Consider the following 21236-nt stretch of genomic DNA (forward strand, 5'->3'; position numbering starts at 1 on the left):
TGGACTCCTAAAGGCCAAAGCTGTGCAGTGGGCAATACGAGCCTGGAACAGACCTGGCTCCAGCCCGGCCCTTCCCTTGAGTTAGAGTGCTGTGGCTGAAGGCCCAGCTGCCATCCCCACAGGCTGAAAGGCAGAGGGAAACCTGGTCCCCTCCCCCAGCCTCCATCTCTTCAGCTGTCCACTCCCTCCCTCGTCTGCCATCTTACAGGAAGGCCCACGCTACCCTTCTCGCCAAGGCTAGAGCTGCTGTGGCTTCTCTCCATGACCTGCCCTCTACCCTGGCATCCGGGTTCTCTTCCCGAGACACAGGCTGGATAACGACACTCCCTTCCTCAAAAACATCCACTGCCCCAGAGAAAACGGGCCAGACTCTTGAGCTCGGCCCTCTGCCCCTGCTTCCTTCTCAGCCTCCTCACCTGACATCCTGGCATGAGTCTGTGTCCCTGAAAACATCATCCTTTTTCACAATCGCATGCATGCCCTTCTGCTATCCCCTCAACTCAAAGTCTTATTCCTTGTTTAGGGTCCTGGTCAAACACCACCTCCCTGTGAAGCCTTTGGCTATCCCTCTGTGATGGTTAATTTTGTGTGTCAACTTGGCGAGTATGATTCCCTGTGGTTTGGCTAAACCTTAGACTAGTTGTTGTTCCATAATGTAATGTAATCACTTTCCATAGTGTAATCTAATGGAATCAATCAATCAGTTGAAAGGAGAGCTTCCTTAGCATATGATCTGCCTGTAGGCTATATGTTGGCAGAACTCATTCTCTCTCTCCACTCTGCACTCTTTCCTTTGCCTGACCCATGGATCATAGGCTGCAAGCCTGCAGAAATCTCCAGCCTCTCACCTGACCTATGGATTTTGGACTTGCCAGTCCCACAGTTATGTGAGCTAATCCCCTGAAGTAAATTTCTCTCTCTCTCTCTATACATATATATATACACACACCAAAAAAACCTGTTGCCGTCGAGTTGATTCTGACTCATAGCAACCATATAGGATAGAGTAGAACTGCCCCATAGAGCTTCCAAGAAGTGACTGGTGGATTTGAACTGCTGACCTTTTGGTTAGTGGTCAAGCTCTTTAACCACTGCGCCACCAGGGCTCCTCCGTGTACCATAAATACATCTCACTGGTTCTGCTTCTCTAGAGAATCCTAAGACACCCCCATAATCTCGAGCTGGTTCCTCACCACAGGGGCCCCTCTTCTCTGCACTTGTAATCTGCACACACAAACTTATGTCTGCCTCTGTGATGGCTTCACCTCCATCTGCGTTGGGCCAGGTCTCTTAATTCTACAAAAGGCCCAGAATCTTTAGCTACAAATGCCAGAGGCCTCCCTCACCCTGACCCCAACAGTGACCCCTGAGCCCCAGGCTGGGTGGCAGAGCTAGATTCAGGGAGCACCCCATAGCAGACAAGCTGGAGCTCCAGGTGCCCCAGGCTTTGAGTTCTGGGAAAACCCTCGGGGAGAGAGCAGAGAAAGGCGGGGCCGTTTAGTGCACCCATCATGGCTCTGGCACTGGGCTAAGTGCATCACGTCCTTCCTTCATTTATTTAATCTCAAAGGATCCTTTCCACTGTGGGAGGAGATGCTGTTTCCTGTTTCACAGGTGAGCAAACTGTGGCTCATAGAGGTGGGGTATGATCGCCAAGGTCATGCAGCTTGTAAGAGGCAGAGCAGGGATTTGAACACAGACCCGTTGGCCGACGAAGTCCAAGTGCCCATTTCTCTTGGCCCACCCCAAGCATCAGATGGGCTGATGTTCCAGCCGCTTCCAGCAAACATCCTCTGTAGGGTGAAAGCAAGGCACAGTCCCTCTCTGTGCGAGGGCAGCTCCGCCCAGGGCTGGAGTCCTTAATGATAGGCACCCTGAGAAAGGGGGCTGGGCGCAGCACTGCCTCCAAGCACAGGTCTGCTCTGTGGCCAGCAGAGGGCGCCAAAGGACCCCACCTGAAGTCCGGCAACTGCAGCTGTGGTGTTTCAAAGGGTCTTCTGCCTCCCTCACAGTCTGGAGCTGTCTAAGACAATGAGCACCAAAGCGCCCTCCATGGAGTCAGTCAGGGGCCCCCCGTCATTCTTTCCTTTCGAGGACCAGGGTTCCCTGCTAGCATTCCAGCCTGACCTAACAAGGTCGACTCGGCCTGGGGTCCCCCGCACAGAGTCCCCTGGAGGGATACAAGTGGGCAGTCAGCTCGGGAGCCCCTGAGTTTTCAGAGGTCTCCTGGTTGTCCCTCTCTTCCTCTTTTCCTCAGCTTCCCCCAGTGCCCCTGGCTGCCCTTTCCACCTCCATTTTGGGGAGATGAACCAAGCCAGGCCTGCTGTCTGTGTGACCTCCGAGAAGCCACGTTCTCGTTCTGGGCACATGGTCCTCATCTGAAAATGAGCACATTAGACTAGGTCCCTCCAGCCCTCTCCAGCCCCTCTGTCTCTCCCCACCTATCCGCAGCCCTGCCCTGCTCCCTGGCACAGCCCTTGGGAGGGAGAGGGGCCAAAAGCTGGAGAGGTGGCACTCAGGTCTGCTGGCGGCTCCAGAAATGGGCTCAACGGGAAGGAAATTTTAGCTCTGGGTAAAAATGTGGCTGGGTGGGTGGGGTCTCAGTGGTGATCCCCTCTCCCCTCCTCCCACCCACCAAGGGACAGCTGCAAACACTTTGGCAGGGGAGGAGGGCAGAATCAGCTTTTGCGTGAGCTGCTCAGAACCCCGAGGGTATGGGTTTCCGGGTTTCCGGCTAATTGCGGTTGGGATGGTTGATTTATCCCACGCTGGTTTGAATAGAAAAGACACAACGGATGCACTCAGGGGAAATCCGGCCCCTTGGGGCCCCCTATCAGGGCGGCCCTCCTCGTTAGGACAGCTGACCTTTGCCCCTTCTCTCCCCTCTGGGTCAGGTCTCTTAACTCCGCCAATGACCCAGGTGCCCTTGATCCCCATCTCCAGGCCTCCCCTGCCGCCTGTCGCCCCATAGGTTCTCTCCACCTCATTAGCCTCTTTCTCTCAGGTCTTGTCTCTATGGGTTTGCCCTAGCCTGACCTTTGAACTGGGGAACTGGGCTCATCATCAGCGAGAAGACATCATCCCTGGACGGCGGGTGAGGTGAGAGGGGGCAGGGTCATTACCTAGGACTCCAGGGTCACTCTGGGCAAAGGTGTGTCTGCAGGCAGACAGGAAGTGGGCAGGCTGTGTGTACCTATTGTTAAGCAGACAGATGACACATTTCTGCTCAGACAGCTATTCCTACTGCCATGCCTTCGTGAGATCATACCTAGGGGCTCCTTCTTTTCCATTTCCCCTCTGGAAAGGTTTCCTGTTTAAAAGCTTTAAGTTGTTCGTAATTGCACTTTATTTAGCTCCACTAACTCATTAATGTCTCGGTCTCCAGTGGGCCAGGCCCTCACAGTCTGCAAACACCTGCAAGGCCCTAGTTATCAACTCTGCCTCTGCCTTCCCTGCTCCTCCCAGCGAGGACCCCCAGAGGCCCCACCCATGGGCTCTCAGCCATGCGATCTGGGCCATTCTGCAGCTGGGATAGTGGCTGCTCCGAGTGTTACAAAGGGTCTTGCCCCAGTTGTACAGAAGGTGAATGGCAGAGGCTGCTGGAACCAGGCCAGTGCCCCATCTATCCATCCGTCCACCACTCTGGGAGGCTGGCCTTTTAACCTTGGTGCCAAGGAGTGGACTGTGGCACACAAAGGTGGATTCTGGTGACTGTGGGCTAGGTAGGCTCGGGTGAGTACAGGTGGATAGGGAGGGGTTGACCTGAATGGCCTTGTAGGCTGCTGCTCAGACGCCCAGCTGTGCCCTGTACGGAGCACCTTACAGCATCAATTGGCTCTCCCTTCTGGCCTCAGTGTCCAGGTGGGAAGTCCCATCCTTTCCCGAGATGACAGGGTAAAAGTGAGCTCTGTGGAGCACAACCCTCCACAAGCCCAGCCTATGGGAGTGGTCTACGAATTGGTGACTGACTGACTGTTGTACAAGCCAGGCAGGGACTCTGCAAGAAGATAAAGTCTGGAAGGAGTTGGAGGTGGTGGTGGGAGAGGGCTTCAAGGTCAGCTCCCCATCCAAGCACAGGTCAGGCTGGGGAAGTGGGTGGAGATGAACGAACCTCACTAACATGAGGCCTTTCGAACAGTCTGGGCTCTACTGCAGCTGGGTCTGGGCGGGGAGGGGCCCTGGACCATGTGAAACTGCACACACACTCTTCCTTCTCTGCAGAGGAGGAGGCCAGCGGGCGGCTCTGGCCTCAAGTCTGGACCAGGGCCCTTACCTGGGCTGGCAAAGCCCAGTGAGGAGGGATAATGTCTCTCCTTCTAAGTAGTTCCCAGGCCTCCCTTCTGGGAAGAAGGCAGCTCAGTTCCTGCTTCTCTACCCAAGCCAGCCGCTATACCCACGAGGACCGGAACCATGGAAATGCCGGTCATCAGGGCGGCAGGAAGCGATCTGGGGAATGACCCTGGCTGGGCGCCCCATCAAAGGCCAGGGCTTTGGACAGGCGGCTGGCTTATATCTCAATTTGAGATCAGTGGATTTCTGTAGCTAGTTCCAAAAAGAAAATCCAACTCTAATTAATCTGTGGATTTTGCAATGCAGGAAAAGCAGGGCCCAAAGAGCACAGGGTTGGGGCTGGAGATGGGTGGGGCTGGAGTCCCTCTATGCCCTGCGAGGCCTGGGATCTGGGGCCTGTGCCTCAGTTCCCTGGTCTGTGGTAATTTAAATGGTCTGGACATCCCCAGTGGGATTTCCTGGCTTTGAAAGAAGACACTGTGCCCACAGTAGAAGGCTCCTGCATCTCCGGCATCCATCTGCATGGAACTCTTTGCTGCATGAGGACACCCCTGATGCCTGTCACTCTGGGCCTCTAGAAAACGGGGCTGCAGAAGGGTCTTAGGAATAGCTATGGTGGAAGGTGGAGATGAGCTGCCTTCTCCTGAAGCTAGAGGAAATCCTGCACCATCCCAGCTTCCTAGAGAACCATTCCAGCAGAGTCAGTGGCCATGGGCAAACCACTCCACTTCCTTCATTCTTCCACTACAACAATGCACCAAGAACCTCACTTTAGACTTGCCAGATACTGCTTGGCGAGAGCCTGGGAGGTGCAGGGAAAGGCATGAACCCAGCCACAAGCTTTTTCTCACAGGAAGGAAAACAGCTCCCCCTCCCACCTCTTTCCTTCCAATCGAGGAAAAGGGGCTGGTGTCCTACCAGAAATCATGGGTGCCCTGGGCTCCTAAGATACAGGTAGCAAAGCCATTAAGAGCAAGCCTTTGGGGTCAGACAGACCTGGGTTGGATTCCCGGCTTCATACTTCCTAGTTATATACCTTGGGGGAAATAGTCTCTGTGAACCTCAGTTTGCTCATCTGTCCATTGGGGGTAAGAAATAAAATTTACCTCACAGGGTTGCTATAAAGATTCAATAAGATGATGCACGCAAAGTGCCTGGTACTCAGCCTGTCATGCTGGGTATCACTGCAGAGAAGGGTGTCCACCTGTGTGGGCCCTTGCTCTGACCGGCAATCAGAATCATCACGCTCTTTCTCAGAAGAACGGAGGAAAGGCGAGGAGAAAGGCCAACGTGGTCACAGAAAGAAGAGGGCTGGGTGGGTGAGCTTCTGCTCCCCACACCCTCCCCCCAGCACCCTGCCATCCAGCTACAGGGCCTCCCCGGATCTCCTGCTCTGGGAGACCCTGATCATGGGTGGTTAAGAGCTCGGCTGCTAATCAAAAGGTTGGCAGTTTGAACCCACCAAGCACTCCTTGGAAACCCTATGGAGCAGTTCTACTCTGTCCTTTTGGGTTGTTATGAGTCGGAATTAACTCGATGGCAACGGGTCTGGTGTTTTTTTCTTCATTTATCCTCTCACCCAGTTTCTGACATGGCTGTTCCTATCTCGTTACCCAACAGGCTCTCAACAGTGGTGGTCTCTAACCAGCCCTCCCTGCCATGCCCCATGCAGTTTCCATGATAAGAACCTATTAGTGTCATAACCCAGTTTCTCAATGGCCATAGTTACTCCTTGCCCCTCCAGACCATGTCCCCTGGTTCCCCGTGATAAAAATTTCTCCCTTTTCCCATATTAATGCCCTAAAAACCTTTAAACTAACCAATCAGACTTCAGCACACACCAACCCCAAGACCCCACCCTGCTTGCCGTACGCAGGTCCTCTCCTGCACTTCTAGTTTGTTGCTGCCCTGTCCCGGGGTGCAACCCCTATGGGGCCTGCGTCGAGGCGTGCTGTAGTTTCCTCTGGGATCTGTGAGTACTAAATTCTACTTATTTTCTGGCCTTCCTTCGTGAGTCTCACTTCCTCAGGCTGCACCTGACAGAACACTCAAGACCTCTCTGAACTTCTCATCTGTAAGTTCAGGTCAAACCTCATACACGCTTGCCAGGGCCCGCCCCTTCCCGGTGGTAGGCTGGGAGCAAGCTTCTCTTCCCAGCATCTGTGATCAAGTGGACTTCATGTCAGTGTCTCCTCCCCAGGCCTTATTCCAAGCAGAGAGGCCAAGAGAGAAATGATGGAGAAGAGAAGGGAGATTGGGATAGGCCTCCACACAGCAGAAACCCCAGATGGGGCTGGTGTAAGCTTGGACTCGGGTGAGGCCCATGAGCAGACACTGCTCTTTGTACCAGGGCGAGAAGACAGGCTGGCCACTGTTTACAAATCCAGCATGAGCGCTTACTAGCTGTGCAGCCTCGGACAAAGGGCTAGCCTCTCTGAGCTCCTTATCTGTAAAATGGTGATAATGAGCTCTAACCACTGGGAAACAGCAAGGACCCAGGGAGATGGGGCGTGAATGGACTTGAGTTAATCTGCAGATGTGAGGTTATTGCTTCACTTGTCTTTGGGCATTGGTCCCTTCATCTCAGTACTCTGAGGGTGATGGTGACCATTGGGGCCAAGAGGACCACTGACTCAATGTGGCTGAGTTAGTGGAACAAATCCATGTAGCCTCCTGAGAATCGCTTGGACATTGAGAAAGAACCCCAAGTTCTTGGAGGTGGACACTTTGCTGCTGGTCATCGGTTCCCACTGCACGCCCTCCGGCCTCTGCTGGTTTAGGAGGCCTTGGCTGACTTGATGACAAGACAAAGGTCCCAGTAGAGCGGGGGGCCACCACCGAGAGTTGGTGTTGAGACCACCTGGGGCTAGTTGGCTTTGGGAGGCTGGTGGCTTCAGGAGACCCCACTAAAACGACTCAACCATAGGCTGGGAGAAGTGGAGGCAGCAGGAACCTTCCAGAGACCCAGAGAGGCAGGAAAGGGGAGCTAGCAGCCTCACAGCCCCTCCAGAGTCCACAGGAAGAGGTCCCCATGGAGAAGCAGAAGGAGGTGGTCTGGCAGAAGGGGCAGAGAGCAGAAGTCCCTTGGGTCCTCGTGAGACCTAAGAGTGGTGATGGGGCTGACAAGCCTGGGTATGGGTGGAAAAGGCTTGGATAAAGGCCCAAGGAGGCCAAGCCTCCTAGCAGACCAACACCTCACAAACTGGGGGGCTGTTCCTCTCTAGGGGCTAGGGAGCCAGCTCTGTCCCTAGGATATTGGAAGGAATTTTAATCCAGTCTTCCATCTGATAATAGAAGCTCCTCTTAACACATCCCAGACAAGCATTTATCCAGCTTCTACTTGAACACTTCTGGTGATGGGGAGCTCCCTCCCTCCCAAGCACCCATGACTATCAGAAGGCTCCCTCTTACTGAGCTGACATCACCCTTTCTGTAGGATGCACCATCAGCCTTTGCTCTACCCTTAGTCATGCAAGAGTGCTCTCTCTTGCGTGCTACAGTCCTTCTCTCCCCAGGGCAAACCTCCCTGGCTTGCCCCTCTGCCAGCAGGATCACACTGGTTTTCTCTGAAGATTCAATGCAGCCAGAGTGGAATTACTCTCCCCACAATCTAACCTAATTGCCACACCCATGGGACCAGCCCCTCTACCATCACGACAGCCCAGCCCTAACTTGAGGCATCTTTATCCTCAGGCTGACACCCCCACAGGCTCCTTTGTGGACCGACCAGGCTTCTGGTTTGCAGCAGAGAACAGATGCCCGACCTTGTCCGGATGTCCAGCCACGGGCATCGCCATGACCCCTGGGGGACTTCTGCTGGCCCCGCAGCCCCTTTATAGCTTGAAAGAGTGAACCCGGCGGCTAACGGGAAAACCTACCCTTCGCAGCACCAGGAGGCGGGAAATTTTGTGAGTCTGCATGAGTGCATGAAGGCAGCCCCGGGGGCTACAATTTCCACTTCCTGACACAATACAAACTTCTCAGTTTATGCAGAACTAATTAAAGATCTCTCAGGTCTCACCGTTTTACCCACCAAGCTCCCATAAAACAACGTGGTGATGGCAACCGTCTGATTACAGTGTGCGAGGAATGTGCTTCTCTGCGTGACTGTTCCTCTTCCAAGACTCCTTCTTCCTCGCCTTCCTGGGGCCTGGCTTCCCTGCGTCCTTCCTCCGTCCCCTACTCCCACCCCCTCCAGCCAGGATTGGGAGGGTAGGATGGGCTTCTTGCGGCAGGTGGTACCGTGGGAAGGACTCAGACTCCAGAGCTGCCCAGACCTGGACTTGAACTCCTGCTCTGCCACTTATGAGTCATGAGATTTTGGGCAAGTCTCAGCTTCCTCATTTGTTAAGCAGGAGAACACTAGAAGCAGCCTCACAGGGTGGTTTTAGGAGTACAAATAATGCAGGTCATGTGGAAGGACAGTGCCTGGCACACAGGTGTTCAGTGAGTGGTGGCTATTACTAGAATTATTACTACATTACTACAGTTATTGCAGAGGAGCTCTGGTGGCACAGTGGTTAAAGTGCTTGGCTGCTAACTGAAAGGCTAGCAGTTTGAACCCATCAGCCACTCCTTGGGAGAAAGATATGGCAGTCTGCTTCCATGAAGAAACCCTGTGATGCTTCCATAGGGTCACCATGAATCACAATGAATTGGAATTGACTCGAAATGGGTTTGGTTTTCTTTTTTTTTCATAATTATTGCAGAGTACCTGGGTGGTACAAATGGTTAAGGAAAGGTTGGAGATTAGAGTCTACCCAGAGGCACCTTGAAATCTATTTTCAAAAAATCAGCCACTGAAAACCTTATGGAGCCTCATCTCTCCTGAGACCAGAGGAACTAGATGGTGCCCAGCTACCACTAACAACTGTTCTGACCAGGGACACAATACATGGCCCCAGACAGGATGGGAGAAAAATGTAGAACAAACTTCAAATTCCTAAAAAAGGTCAGACTTACTAGACTGGTAGAGACTACAGGATCCTCTGAGACTATCACCCTGAGACACCCTCTACACTTGGAACTTGACCCACTCCTGGAGCTCACCTTTCAGCCAAATAATAGATTGGCCATAAAATAAACCATATCACTTGTGAGTACTGTTCTCCTTTAAATAATCACCTATATGAGACCACACGGTCAATATTTACCCAAAAGTAAAGATAAGAAAGTGGGGGGGGGGCAGGGAAGCTAGATTAAGGCAAACAGAACAACCAGAATGTAAATAGTGAGGATGCTGACACACTATGAAAAATGTAACTAATGTCACTGAACAATATGTACAGAAATTGTTAAATAAGAAACTAATTTGCTGTATAAATTTTCACCAAAAATACAATAAAATAATTAAAAAAAAAAAACCCTGGGGTTCAGGTGCCCTTGGTACCTCTGTGGACAGAAAGACTTAAAAAAAAAAAAAAAAACCACCTATGGAGCAGTTCTACTCTGACACACATGGGGTCGCCATGAGTTGGAATCAACTTGATGACAACTAGTACTGGTAGAGTTATTGCAATGACCACCTCTGGGCCTTTGCTTATATTGTTTCTCTATCTGAAATACTACTCTCCTTCAAATTTGCTGGTTGAAGGCCCACTTAGATTAAAAAATAGCCACAGTACTTTGCTACTTCTCCTTCACACCGACTCACATGACTTGGCCATGTGACTTACTTTGGCCACTAGAACAAAAGAAAATGGATGCAAGTGGGCACCTTGAAAAGTGCTTGTGCCCTGGGGCCCACCATGCTGTAAGGAAGCCTGTCTAGCCTCCTGGGGGATGAGAGGCCACAGGGAGGAGAATGAAAGCGCCCCAGCCCACAGCCAGCACCAACCACCAGACACGTGCATGAGGCCACCTTGGCCCTTCTAGCCTTTCTATAGATCAGCTGATTCAACTGCATGAGTGAGCCCAGAAGAGACCAGCAAAATCACCCAGATTGCCAATCCACAGAATCATGAGAAATAAGTCACTGTTTTAAGCCAGTAAGTTTGGGGTGGTTTGTTGCACAGCAATAGATAACTGATGTACCCACCCATTCATCAGCACTAAGCTCACAGGCGATCTACTTCCAGAAGACTTCCCAAACTCCTCCCAACCTGAAATTAACCTCTCTGCCCCCCGTATTCACACAACACTTTGCTCTGGTAGCATTTAGCACAGTCTGCCTTCACCAGGGTTATCTGTGCAGGAATCCAGACTGGCACCCCTCCATATTCCTACCATGCTCAGCATGGAGCTCTGCCCTTGGTGGGCCAGACAGTGGCCATGTCAGTACAGACACGGCCACTTGGATTGCCGGGAGGAGATCCTTCTGGATCTGAGTTCCAGCTATACCACTGACTTGCCCAAGGCCCTTGCCCCCTCTGAGCCTCCTCATCCTCAAAGTGAAGATACTAACCCCAGTTGGGCCAAGCAGGTGAGGGCCACACTGGGTAGTGTGTGTGCAAAAATGCATTGTGCATCACCAAGTCCCAACCCTGTGAAGCCCCTCATGGGGTCCTCTCCCCACCTCCTTCTTACCTTTCGGCCGTGATAGCCTTGGATCCCAGGGTCTCCCTGGGGGGACAAAGAGAAGACCATTAGAGGGGTATTTCCAACGCCAAACTTATACTTGTGCAGTTCCCTTTACCCTCAGTGTATCTCTCATCCTCCCAACAACTATAAACCCTCCTGGTCTTTTAGCATCCACCTCCAGCCTTCCCCAGCATAACAGCTCTTGAACCCTCTGAAGCCAACAGACTGTTCTAATTCTCAAAACAAGCCCCCACTTTTCAGAGGCAGAGGGAAGGAGGGGAGGGCCAACTTAGCAGGGGCCCAGGAGACCTGAGATTCAGTTTGGGTTCCACTACTGACTCTCTGTCTGACCTTGGACAAGTCCCTTTTCCCAAGGACTCTGTCTCTACATCTATAAAATTTATAAACACTTATAAATGGTTGGGCAGATCTGTCCTTTGCAGTTTCTCCTCCCCAGAGCCCCCAGAGCCCTCGGCTTCAAACGGAGAGCCTACGTGACATCTTGGGCTCCGGGTAAGGTTTCACAAGAGACCTGATGACCCGGAAGGAACTTCCCAGTTCTGACATCCTAGGAAATGCTATTTTATGAAGACATTGTGATGATGTCCTGCACATCAGCCTTGAGTTTGCAACTAGACTGCTCCTTTCATACCAACCGTAGCTCCGGCTCAGCCGGAGCATGCAATAAATACCATCTTTGTGGAAGCAAATCAGTCCCTGAGAGGTATGTTTTGGAAACAAGCCAAGCTTGATCCATCTCTGAGCTGAGACCCCCTCAGCTCCTTACCCAGCAGCCCCCAGTGCTGCCTCCCACCTCCCTCCTGCAGGGAACACTTTCACCTATTCAATGTGACACCCACAAGGGCCCTTACCTTTGGTCCAGGAGGCCCAGGTAAGCCCTGTAGAGGAACAAGGTGATGGGAGATGTTTCCACTCGTAAATGGTTGAGGTTAATTACGTTTACAGAGTCTCCAGGTGGCACAAACAGTTAAGTGTTTGACTACTAGCTAAAAGGTTGGCAGTTCAAACCCATCCAGAGGCAGCTGGCAATCTGCTTCCAAAAGGTCACAGCTTGAAAACCCTATTAGCAGTTCTACTCTGCACACATGGGGTCACCATGAGTCAGAATCAACTCAATAGCAACCAACAACAGTCATATTTACAGCGTAGCCCCAGAAAGCTAATGGGGTTGGGACCAGAAGAGAATGGACATGCTAGAGAACAGATCTAGAGGACCCTGGAAGGGTGTCTGAGACCTGCTAAGGGCCCATGGGGACAACAGGCTGATGTCCTCTTGAGCCAATGGGAGCCCTGGGCATCTCTGCTGGGTTCGCCCACTGGAAAATAGGTCAGCGGCATCGTGCTAAATTGACAGTGTGGTTTGGTTTCGAGCCCCACCCACCCACCTCCTATGTGGGACCCCTCCCAAGAAAACCGACCTTTCCCAGCATAGCCCTGGTTTTGGCCCTGGCCACTGGCGGAAAAGCCTTCAGTCTCCTCTGGCTTAGACCTTTCTCCCCAGGGTGTGGTGACCATGGCAGCCAGCCCTGGGGAGGTTGTGTGGGCTGGGGGGCCTGCCTGCAGGAGCTCAAGGGAGAGGAGAGAGAGGCTGGGTACCACTGCAGGCTCGGGGTGTAGGGCGGGCAGCAGCATGGGCTGGAGGAAACCGAGATGCCTGAGTCTGCCCTGTTACAACTGATTTAAAAAATATGCTTTCACAGGGCATTCTCAGGGCAGTGAAACTAAACTGTATGATACCATGTGATATTAAGCATTTGTCAAAACCCATAGGACTGTACAACACAAAGCATGACCCCTAATGTGAACTATAGACTTTAGTTAATAATAATGTACCAACATTGGTTCATCAATTGTAACAACTGTACCACAGAATTCCATATGTTAGTAGGAGAAACTGTGTGGAGGGGTGTGTAAATGGGAACTTAGTACTTTCTTCACAATTTTTCTGTAAATCTAAAACTGCTCTAAAAAAATAAATCCTTTAAAAAAAATTTTGAAAAACAACATGTGTTCTGGTTTTTTTTTTTTTTTTACAAACAACTTAACAAAGAAAACCATCTAGATTTGGTTCAGTGAGTAGGATCCAGTGTATTTGGGGGAGGGCAGTCAGCAAAGCAGCAGATTTTGAACACTTTTTGGTTTTCTCAGCTTGGTTTGGTTCCTTTGCCCTAAATTTCACTTCCTTTCTGGTTTTCTGTCTTACTGTCTAGAAACCCATGGAAATGAGCCTAATCTCCCTCCCTGGAATCCTTCGGAGAAGTCATGGGAATATTTAAAATGTGTGGCTGGGTCAAGCTGGGCAGGATAGCGGGCACCCAGAAGATTAGGTTTTCACACATCACACAGCTGAGTGCCCTGACTGGCCAGACTGTCCCCTTGTCTAGAGGGACCCCTGCACTGAGTCTCAGGATCAGCAGCTGAGGGGCCCAGGTGTGAAGCCGTGCCCATCGAGGGCTATTTGGCAGGGACTTCCCTGACCTAGGAACTCTGCCTGTGGGAATCTACCCCAATGAAACAACCAGAGATATACAAAAACACGTATGTTCAAGGATAGGATATAATCACAGAACGGGACTCACTAACTATGTTATAAGTAGGCCGAACAGCCCTGAGGTCCCTCTCATGGAAGATTCTTTCCTGACGGAGGAAAGGGCTTGCATTATGACATGAAGTGATAAACTTTGCAGGATACAAAACTGTTATTTTATTCAGAGCATTAACCAGTTGCTGTTGAGTTGACTCTGATCTCATATGTGTCAGAGTAGAGCTGGTTTTTTGGAAGTAGATTATCAGGCCTTTCTGCTGAGGTGCCTCTGGATGTACTCGAACTACCAAACTCTTGGTTAGCAGCTCAGTACATTAACCATTTGCACCACCCAGGGATTCCATTCAGATCATTACCAACCTGAAAAATGTTTACACGCAGACACATCTATGGAGAAAAATGGACAGAATCTCCAAAACGTTAACCATCGTTAACTCTGGATGTGGAAAAATAGGCAGTTTTATATTTTTTCTTTGTGTTCTCCAAATTTTTTTCACAATGTATGTATAATACTTTTGCAATGAGAAAGAAAAACAAGGTTTTTTTTTTATCATGTGGGGAAAATATTATTAAAAAGCAAACCGACTCTGTCCTTAACCCTTGTCTGTCCAATAACATATAACGTTAGCCTCATCTCTGGTAGAAGACCCATTTCTTCCAAAGGAGTCCTGGCATCTGAGGAATTATTCTCTTGCCCTGGTGCTTTGCTATACTAAATTGGATTGAGAAAGAGTAGGGTTTTGGCCAGGGCTTGGAAATGGGTGATTTGGGCAGCCACTGGGTTTGACCTATAGCCTGAATATGTTCTGCCTGGAGTGTATGCCTTGTTGGCCTCACCCAGGCCTGCTCCCCAGGCTCAATGCAGGGTCCCTCTAGGCTGGGCAACAGCTCTGGTTGACCAGGCATCCTGCTAGGCTGGAATGGCTGACAGCAGTGTGAAAACCTGTGCACACTAGGTTAGGTGTGCTTGTTAGGGATGCCAGGTGCTCAGATGCCCCCTTGCCTACCTCCTTCAGAATCTACTGCACCTGCCTCGGGTTTTCCTCAGCCCAGGAGTCAGGGGACAGCCATCAAAAGTGGCCTTGGAACTTTCTTTCCAAGCTCCTCACCACGGAAGCTGGGAAAGGGGCAGCCGGTTAGTGATTTCCCCTGAGAGGCAAAGACTGATGTTGAGGATGTGTCAGCAACGTGTGCTTACAGAGCCAGAACTCAACAGATGAGTGTGACAGGGATAGGCAGGTCCTCACGTGGGCCACTAGGTCCAGAGGACTTGCTAAGGTGTTTCTGCCATTCAGAGAGATTGTTTCAGAAGGTAGGCAGTGAACAGCAGAAAGGAATACTTACGGGCGGCCCCACGGGCCCTGGCAGTCCTGGGTGCCCCAGAGGTCCACTAGGTCCAGGGGGGCCTGGTGGCCCTGGTGGGCCTTGGATGCCAGCCTGGCCCTGTTCACCCTGAGGTTCATGGAGACAAGAGTTAGAGACAGGACGCCCAGAGCCGTGGACCAGTTCCCGCCCAGTGCCATGCACCCGGTGAAGGCCCAGCCGTGGGCTGTGGTGACTGTAGGGATGAGATGTGACGTGATGGTGGTGACTGCTGGATGGTGGTGACTACATGCAGGGGCTGGTGGCAGTGAGAAGAGAGCCAAGACATTAGGTCCCCAAGAGGAGGGGCTTCCAGAGAGGACTTCCTGCACAGAGAGGCTGGCACTGGGGCCGAGAGCCCCGCTGTGGGTGGCAGAGGCATAGGGTGAGTGAGAGACAATTGCTGGCCTGACCACAGGCCTGGTACTGGCCTGGTCAAGTGGCCAGAGTCCAGCCCAGGTCGTCTGAGGCTGGGCCTGCCTTTGCCACCTCTCTGTGTGTGGCAGTCACATCATCTCTCTAAGCCCCAGCCTCTCAGTCACAGCATGGGAACAATAGCTCCTGGTTTCCTGTCTCAGCTATTTGCTGTCTTTGATTATCTTGCCAGAAGATCAGAAAAAATCCTTAGGTCAGAGGTCACACAATTTTCTTTGGCTCACTAAACAATTGGGCAAGAGATTTCATGTAAACATTTGGATGGGTGGTTTCCGATGAAGAGCTAGAGTCCCCGGTACCTCCGGGCCCACACCCCTGGGGGCAATAATTAGCGGGATCCAAGTTATGGCCGCCCCCTTCAGACAGGACATGAGTTGTCCAGCTGTCCCCACCCTCACCCTCCCTACCCTCTCTTACACGTAGTCTGCTTTGTCCCTTATGTGATCTGCCTGGCCTCGGAGGGCAACTGAGTTTGCAGCCCTTGGCTTGGCTGACATCGTTTTGAAACTGGAAAGCGCTTTATGCCTATATGAGGCTGCTATTCTTCTCTTCCCCTACCCTGACTCCTTAATCAGCTGCTCAGAGCCCAACCTTTGCCATAAGGCCTGTGCCCAGGAGGGACGGAGAGCCTAGCAAGGTAGGGGCAGCATTGTGTTCCTTTAGGAAGACAAGAGAGCCTGGCCCATATAACCCCAGATATTGGGTCTGGGGCAAGCCAGAGTCTTTCTAGATCTTTTTAGCAGTTGCTGTCAAGTTGATTCTGAATCATGATGACCCCATGTGTGTCTGAGTAGAACTGTGTTCCACAGGGTTTTCAATGGCTGATTTTTTGGAAGCAGATCACCAGGCCTTTCTTCTGAGGCACCTCTGGGTGGACTTGAACCTCCAACCTTTTGGTTAGCAGCCGGGTACATTAACCGTTTGCACCACCCAGGATCTAGACAGATGAAAACCAACTCTGGCCATTCTTTCAATTGTCATTATGCTGTTTTCTAAATGACCCCTCCAGAGACAACCTGGGCTCAGCTCTCGTGGGAAGGGGCCCGTTCCTGTAGACAGGTCAAAGCAGAACAACCTGGCAGGTGAGAGAGCTCCAGGGTGGGATGCAGAAGGAGGTGGAGTCCTGGAGTTCCAGCCCCAGAGCTCCAGCCCACCCTTCTCAGAGTGATCTCAGCAAGTGACTGTAATACTTGGGGTCTCTTGCTTTCCCATGAGAAAAAGGGAGCAGATGGAAGATCTGCCAAGGGACGTGGGAGACAAACAGGAGTGCACAACCTCACAACCAGAAATGCAAGATTTTAGCAACAACTGTTTGCACCATCTCTCAGCTGGAACATCCTAGGGTGACGGCACCCAGCAGTGACACTTGGGGGTCTAGGCCTTGTCCTGCTGCACCCTCTGAAAAGCCGCGTTAGGGCTCAGAGTGTCCATGGTTGAGGAGGAAGGTGCAGAAATTGCTTCGGCGGGTCCCCTGCCTCCAGCGCCCTTGCCCTCCCGCCACCTAGCTTCATGTTGGCTGTTGATAAGTCCCAGGGGCTGCTCTGATGGTGCCTCTCCTGAACCAGGAAAGCTTAATGAAAACTCAGGCTTCAACAGGGGACCAGCACAGCCTTCTTTTCAACCAGAATAAGTCTGATTAAGCCCACTGAGTTCTCTGAGCATCCTAAGAATCCTTTGCATTGGTGCACTGCTTTATACTCTTTCACAGAGAGGACGCCCTGCACAGAGAAGTCCTACATTTTAGAAAGGGGTAATTCACAGGGAGGACTCCTGGGTGGTGCCAACAGTTAAGCGCTCAACTACTAGCCAAAAGGTTGGCAATTTGAACCCACCCAGAGGCACCTCGGAAGACAGGTCTGGTATTCTGCTTCCGAAAGGTCACAGCCTTGAAAACCCTATAGAGCACAGCTCTTCTCTGACACATACGGACTCGCCAGGAGCTGGACATGACTCGACAGCAACTAACAACACCAACAGTTCACAAGGTCGGGGAGGTGCCTGGTCTAAGACCAACCCCTAAGGCCCTTTCCAACTTTGAAATTCTAGAATCTTGACAGTGTTGTAAGTTCTATTCTACAGAAGAGAAAATTGAGGCTCAGAGAAGTTGAGCTGCCTGACTAAGGTCAAAAGGAGAATTCAGGGTGGAGCTAGGGCCCAAACTCTGAACTTCAGACTAAGTTCCTCTGCATTCCAAATACCAACCCAAAACCAAACCCACTGCCTTCGAGTCGATTCTGATTCACAGTGACCCTACAAGACAGAGTAGAACTGCCCCACAGGGTTTCCAAGGCTGTAAATCTTTAAGGAAGCAGACTACCACATCTTTCTCCCATGGAGCGGCTGGTGGGTTTGAACTGTAGACCTTTTGGTTAGCAGCTGAGCGATTAACCACTGCACCACCAGGGCTCCCTTTATTTCAAATAAGCCCCTAGCAAAAAGTGCTCACAGTTCAACTTTCTGCGCTTTGGAAATGACCTCCAACACCATCTGCTAAGTACATCATGTCCCATATAAAGTTTCCTCTTCCAACAAATGTTAGATCTCATGTTTAAGCATCTTAAAGAGCCTGGAAAATCAATATTGGTTTATTGACAGGAAATGGACAAGCCTTTTTATGGCCCAAGATGGCTGACAACACAAAAACCTTATTCTCCAGGCCAGCTCTGCAGTAGGCTGCCTGGGGCCCCTATTCTTGTCTCTCTACTTTGGAAACCAGGTCCAGACAGCACAGATTGCTCTGGTTCTCCTGCACCTTGCTCTTGGGAAGGGAGCCAGCAAAACGCAGTGGCCTGGATGGAATCCTGGACCCCTCTTAACCCCTTCATCTGTAAAGTGGTCATGGGAATCCCTGGGTGGCCCAAACGGTTAAGTGCTCACTGGGCTACTAACCAAAAGGTTACTGGTTTGAACCCTTCCAGACATGCCTCAGAAGAAAAGCCTGGTGATCTGCTTCTGAAAGGTCACAGCCATGAAAACTCTGTAGAACACAGTTCTGCTCTGCAACACACAGGGTCACCATGAGTCAGAATCGATTCCACAGCAACGGCTTTGGTTTTGTTTTGTTTTTAAGTGGGCATGATGATGGCGGCGCCTCTACTGCCGGATGGCTGGTGTGAGGGCTACATGAGATAATCCATACAGGATTCTTGCAGCACGGCCTGGAACCCAGCAAGGGCAGCTAATACAGCCAAAGCCATAGGTAGCTGTTGGCGTCCAGGCGAATGGTCACTCTAAGAACAGAATCGGGTCTGACCTGGGCAGGGCTGGGTGGCAGTGGGGGTGGGCCTGCTTGGGTGAGTGCTCAGAGTGCCCAGAGACTCGCGAGGATTTGGCTGGTGTAACAGGATGTGCAGCCCTTGGGCTCAGGTAACATGTGCCTCATGTGTCCCCTGTATTTTTAGCTGTTCACTGGAGTGGTTTTTCAGCTGTGTTCAATCAGATGCCTGAACACCCAGGCCCCCGGGCTTCTGACTGCTCCTGTGGATGGTAGCCTCTAGGCTCTGCTGCCAGGCTTTCACAGAGCACCGCAGAACTCCACCACTCCCTGCACCCCTGTGGTCCTGGGGGTACGCCCTGGGCCATGTAAGGTTAGGGGCAGATGGCAGCCTGGAATCAAGCCTGGATCCCTGGGTCTGAGGTCTCTTGGACAGCAGGGGTGAGACTGCTTGCTCTTCATGATCTTGTCCTCTCCCAGCCTCCTTGGCTGGAAGAAGGAAGCAGTTTTTGCTAGGGATGATTACACCAGCTGGTTGTAGACTACATTCTCTCTGCAAATTCCCTCCCTCCTAAAAATCAGCTTACACGGGATCAGATGCTAAACTTCTTCAAAATAGGGACCAATCATATACTTCTCAGTGCAAAAAGGATGCAGGTTCAACCAAGAGGGCCTGGGATTTGGGGTCAGAAGACCTGGCTGCCAGTTCCAATTCTGCCTCTTGCTATTTTGTGCAACCATGGGCAAATGAACTCACTTCTCTGAGCCTCAATTTCCTAGTCTCCAAAATATGCATAATAGCAACGTCAGCCATAAATATATATAGTACTTAAACTATACCACACACTATTCTAAGCACTTTACGTACACAGCAACAACCCTATGTAGCACTATGGTAACCCTACGTAGGTACTGTGATTGTCCTCATTTTACAGATGAGGAAGCCGAGGCATAGAGAGGTTAAGTAACTTGCCCAAAATCACACAGCGTGTAAGAGACAGAGAAGCTGGGTGAAAATCCCTGAGCTGCAGTTTACTGGCTGTGTGACCTTGGGCAGTTCACTTTCTCTCTCTGAGCCTTGATTTCCTCATCTGTAAAATAAGGATGGTTATGCCTAATTCAGAAAGCTGTAGAGAGAATTAAATAATAAAATCAGGCATGTAAAATGTGTAACAGAGTCCCTGGCAATAAGTGTTGGGGGCTGTTATAAGCAGTAATGGTCATTGTAGGAGATGTGGATCTCCTGGGGCCTGGGTGTTGGGCTCTGTGGGGCTTCCATGTTTATAGTATTTCTGGGTCCATTTTTGTCTAATTTAACGTAACCTAGCCAGAGTGAAGTTCTGGCTTCTTCTACAGCCCCAGCTGGCCCGCCAGGGCCCAAAGGATTGCCGAGCCCCTCGGGGAAGCCACGCCACATCTGGGCAAATCAAAGTGTCTACCTGGAAGGTCCGCCTTTTTATGACTGGGGGCGGAGCCAGCCGCACTGAATTGAGGAGAGGCAGCAGCTGAGGAGAAGGATGAGTTGGAAGGCCAGAGGGCAGAGGCCAAAGATCGCAGGTGGTCAGAAGGATGCCGAAAGTCGCCAGGAAGGCAGGGTAGCCAAGAGGGATGGGAGGAGAGGAAGAGAGAAAGAGATTAGCAGCATGAACCACAAGGAGGGGAGGCGTGGAGGGGCACTCTCATGGGGTTGCCGTTGGGTGGCAAAGCTGCCCCTGGAAGGAGAGGGCATGCAGAGCAGTGGCCCCTTTGCCTGCACCCTCCAGACCAGAGCCCAGGTGTCTGCCAGCAACCCCATCTGACTGGGAGAGTAGCCCTCCTTGGCCAGGCCTGCCTTCCGCGGCCACACTGGGTCCAAGAGCCACCCTGACCCAAGGCCCAACATTGCACTGCCGGCCCGCCCACCTGGGCTGGGGAGCTGAGGCTGCTGGACTGAGGTTGGCAGACTCAGAGCCTCTGGCTAGGGAGTCACAGGGCCAGCTAAATTGGCACTTGGAGCCAGGCTGGTGTGTGGTGACCTCTGGGTTCTTTTTTTGGTTGAACAAGAAGGGCTGATGTCAGCGAATCTGGGGAGGATGGCCAAGGGCCATGCCAAGCCTGGGTCCTGGAGGCCAAGCCCATGAGGGTGTGGACAGTGTGGGCACAAGATAAGTGCTACTGAGGCCTCTTGCTCTGCAGCTGGAAGGCTTAGAAAATAGAGGCTGAGCAAAGATTTCTCTGAATGTTCAACCACAGATTTTGAGGAGCAGAGAGGAGCGAGGCAACTTTCAATCACATTATCTAATGTGATTTTCATTTCTGGAAATTCTTGCTGCTTCCCATCCCTCTACCCTTTGAAAGGAAGCAACCTGTGGCTTTAGGAAGCAGTTAGAACCCAAGTGGAAACAATCGACCACTTGCTTTTGAAAGCATTTTAACTCACACCAGGCCCCTGGGCTGAGTGTTAAGAACCGGGGCCGCCTGGGCTGAGAGTGTCTCCAGTGACAGTCTATGCAGGGCAGCTGCTCTCAAAGTTGGTTTCTGCACACAGAGCCCCGGTGGCCCCCCCGCCCCCCCACTGCCAGGGCCAGAGATGTGCAATGTTGGGCTTCGTGTCCAGGAGGCCTCTCAGCAGAGAGGGGCCCAGAGTCCATCCAGAGCCCACAAACCTTCAGGGTAATTATCTGGTTGGAGCGCAGAGCGGCTAGAGTGCTGCTTAGGTGCTCCTGGTTTGGGGAGGGGACAGTGGTGACACAGACGGGGCAATGGGGGAGGGGGAAGAGTGAGTGCCTGGAGCCCACAGGCACAGCTCTCCTGCTCCCGACCCAGAGGGCTCCACCCTACCCACCCATCCCTCCCCTCTCCCAACCTACC

At 51.7% G+C, this 21236-nt stretch overlaps 1 protein-coding gene across 1 annotated transcript in view; it reads right to left on the reverse strand.

The window, feature by feature from the left end:
• COL13A1 (collagen type XIII alpha 1 chain) overlaps nucleotides 1-21236 on the reverse strand; it is a 176510-nt gene that overhangs the window by 50530 nt on the left and 104744 nt on the right. The window contains exons 13-16 of the mRNA XM_012558384.1: nucleotides 19826-19891; nucleotides 14720-14827; nucleotides 11682-11708; nucleotides 10816-10851 (exon numbers count right to left, since the gene is read on the reverse strand). Coding sequence (XP_012413838.1) covers nucleotides 10816-10851; nucleotides 11682-11708; nucleotides 14720-14827; nucleotides 19826-19891 — 237 coding nt within the window. The remainder of the gene's footprint in view (nucleotides 1-10815; nucleotides 10852-11681; nucleotides 11709-14719; nucleotides 14828-19825; nucleotides 19892-21236) is intronic.

This window comes from Trichechus manatus, unplaced genomic scaffold, assembly GCF_000243295.1.
Source record: "Trichechus manatus latirostris isolate Lorelei unplaced genomic scaffold, TriManLat1.0 scaffold00163, whole genome shotgun sequence".
Lineage (NCBI taxonomy): Eukaryota > Metazoa > Chordata > Mammalia > Sirenia > Trichechidae > Trichechus > Trichechus manatus.